Here is a 2,202-nt window from a genome sequence, read left to right on the forward strand (position 1 = left end):
GTATTAGTCTGTGAAAATGTCACAAAAGTTAAAGCATCTGTGATCTACTGGTATAAAACATGAGTTATGTTGTGCCCACTAAGCAGCAGATACGATCAAGTAGTTAGTTTTTATCCATTTTCCTCTTGATGAGGAGGTGACAGCAGAGGATCATAGCATTACAAGGAAAACTTATCTTTAAAAGCTCATTAATCTGCATTTTTAACCTGAGGATGAAATGTTGTTAATATATGAAATGTTTTTATGCGACTTTGTCATGAGTTTTATGTAAAAGTAAAACCTTGTTAGAGAGTATATTACAGCGTAAACTAAAGCCGAGTGACGAGCGCGCCCTCCTCCCCCCGAGCACCGAGAGCAGCAGAACCTCTGCCTGATAATCATTACATTTTCAGTTCACTAACGTCGGGGAAAACAATCCAAACCATACAAGTAGCCCATCAATTTAAAGCCCAGACTCTGCTCGTTCCAACAATATAAGTGTCACAGCTCTACGTGAAAAATTCACAGAACAAGCAGCCACAAAATAGCAAAAAAGGCTAAATTCTGGAACCATAAATACGAACATCTTTCCTTTGTTTTTATGGYTTTAATCCACTTTGGAGTGATTTTTTTCCACTTGGCTGAACCTGTATGTMTCCTGTGTTAATGTTGGTACATGTAATATGCTAATTCTGTACTGTGGAGATCATTAAGAGTCGTTGTCAGGTGAAAAAATCTTTTGCTAACACTGTGTTGACTGTGAACCGGAAGTGTTGGGAGTAGCATATAGGCTATTAAGAGCCCCCCGTCCAACATTTCTGAGGTTGAAGTTCTAATGATCCACTTGTGGTTTTGGCCCTGCAAGAAGTAAATTATCCGTCTGGGCAGAATGAAACTAGTTTTACTCCAAACTGAGGTTGTTCAAAGAGATGGCAACAACTGACTAGATATTTTAAAAAGCTCAGTTCAAAAAGTCTGACAAACGATGACATTGAGAAATAAATCTTCAAATAGAAGAGTTGGTCTTCAGTTTCTGATGTGAAACAGATGAGGCATGCATAAAACGTCAAGAGTAATTTTATTAATCTCATTTTGTCACCTCAGTAAAACCAAAACATGGGAATATGGAAAAAAACACTTAACTTTTTCTAATGTTGGGGTCGATCTAGAAAAACTCAAGTTTCATGATGAAAAAAATATATAATTTAGTTTTTTCCTGCTTTTAAAGTCTGTTTTGAGTCATTTTGACCCAAAGACACCAGGAGGATTAAATGTGAATTCTTACCCTTTTTTAAGGGTGTAGCTTTTATTTTGTATTCACATTTTATTTCCACAGACATGCCTGGTTCTGACTCTCTGTGCAGCTTTTTGGGTGAGTGAAACGTTCAGGTGATTTCCCACCTTCCTGACATCTTGATCATTTCTGGTGATGCTTTTTCCTCCTCGTCCTCATCCAGTGGAAGAACTTTGGACTCGCTCTGCTGTTTGTCATTTTGCAAGTCTTGTCCTTCACCTGGTGAGCTCCTGTTCTTCCCCCTTCACACCTGAATGCTTTCAGTCTGACCTCTGACTGTAACTGTGTTTGGTTTGCAGGTACAGTCTGTCATACATCCCATGTGTGAGGTTGGTCTCGTTAGCTCGATTCATTCATTGTATTTGTTTCCGACCTTCGGTCAAAGCTTGTGTCTGATTTGTTTTTTGTTTTTTCCAGGGAGGCGATCCTGAAGCTTGTGTCAATGTGCATAAAGTGACCTGTGTGTTTTGACCTGAAGGTTTAAACTGAAGTATTTTTTTTTAAACAAAGAACAAGCCTCTTACTGGAGCCGCTGAAACAACCCAGTTAATCTGGTTTTATAATGTTAAACACTTTTTTTAAAATCTCAGATTTTACAAGGTTTTTTTAGACTAACGAGCTGATTGATTTCTTAGTAAAATATCTATTTATCCATTTTAAGCAAATCACAAGTGATTTTTTGTGTACAATGTGCAAATATCTGTAATATATTAAAGCTGTCATCAACTAATACTTGGGCAACTTATTTTTATCAGTGAGGTGATCTGTACTCGAAGTAACTGTGAAAATACAAGCGTTTATAGTATTTATTAGAATGTCCTGATGCATCTCAGTAATCCAGGTTAAAAAAAATCAAAAAGAAAACATACAGCGGGTAAAATAAGTATTGAACACGTCACCATTTTTCTCAGTAAATATATTACTAGAGG

General features: G+C 37.0%; 1 protein-coding gene across 1 annotated transcript in view; it reads left to right on the plus strand.

Moving 5' to 3' along the window:
* Positions 1 to 2,003, plus strand: part of LOC106526074 (vesicle transport protein SFT2B) — an 11,753-nt gene extending 9,750 nt beyond the window's left edge. The window contains exons 5-8 of the mRNA XM_014020547.1: positions 1,316 to 1,351; positions 1,437 to 1,495; positions 1,573 to 1,602; positions 1,691 to 2,003. Of these exons, the coding sequence (XP_013876001.1) occupies positions 1,316 to 1,351; positions 1,437 to 1,495; positions 1,573 to 1,602; positions 1,691 to 1,730 (165 nt within the window). The 3' untranslated portion in view covers positions 1,731 to 2,003. The remainder of the gene's footprint in view (positions 1 to 1,315; positions 1,352 to 1,436; positions 1,496 to 1,572; positions 1,603 to 1,690) is intronic.
* Positions 2,004 to 2,202: the final 199 nt, after the last annotated feature.

Source organism: Austrofundulus limnaeus, unplaced genomic scaffold (genome assembly GCF_001266775.1).
Source record: "Austrofundulus limnaeus strain Quisiro unplaced genomic scaffold, Austrofundulus_limnaeus-1.0 Scaffold256, whole genome shotgun sequence".
In the NCBI taxonomy this organism is placed as follows: domain Eukaryota; kingdom Metazoa; phylum Chordata; class Actinopteri; order Cyprinodontiformes; family Rivulidae; genus Austrofundulus; species Austrofundulus limnaeus.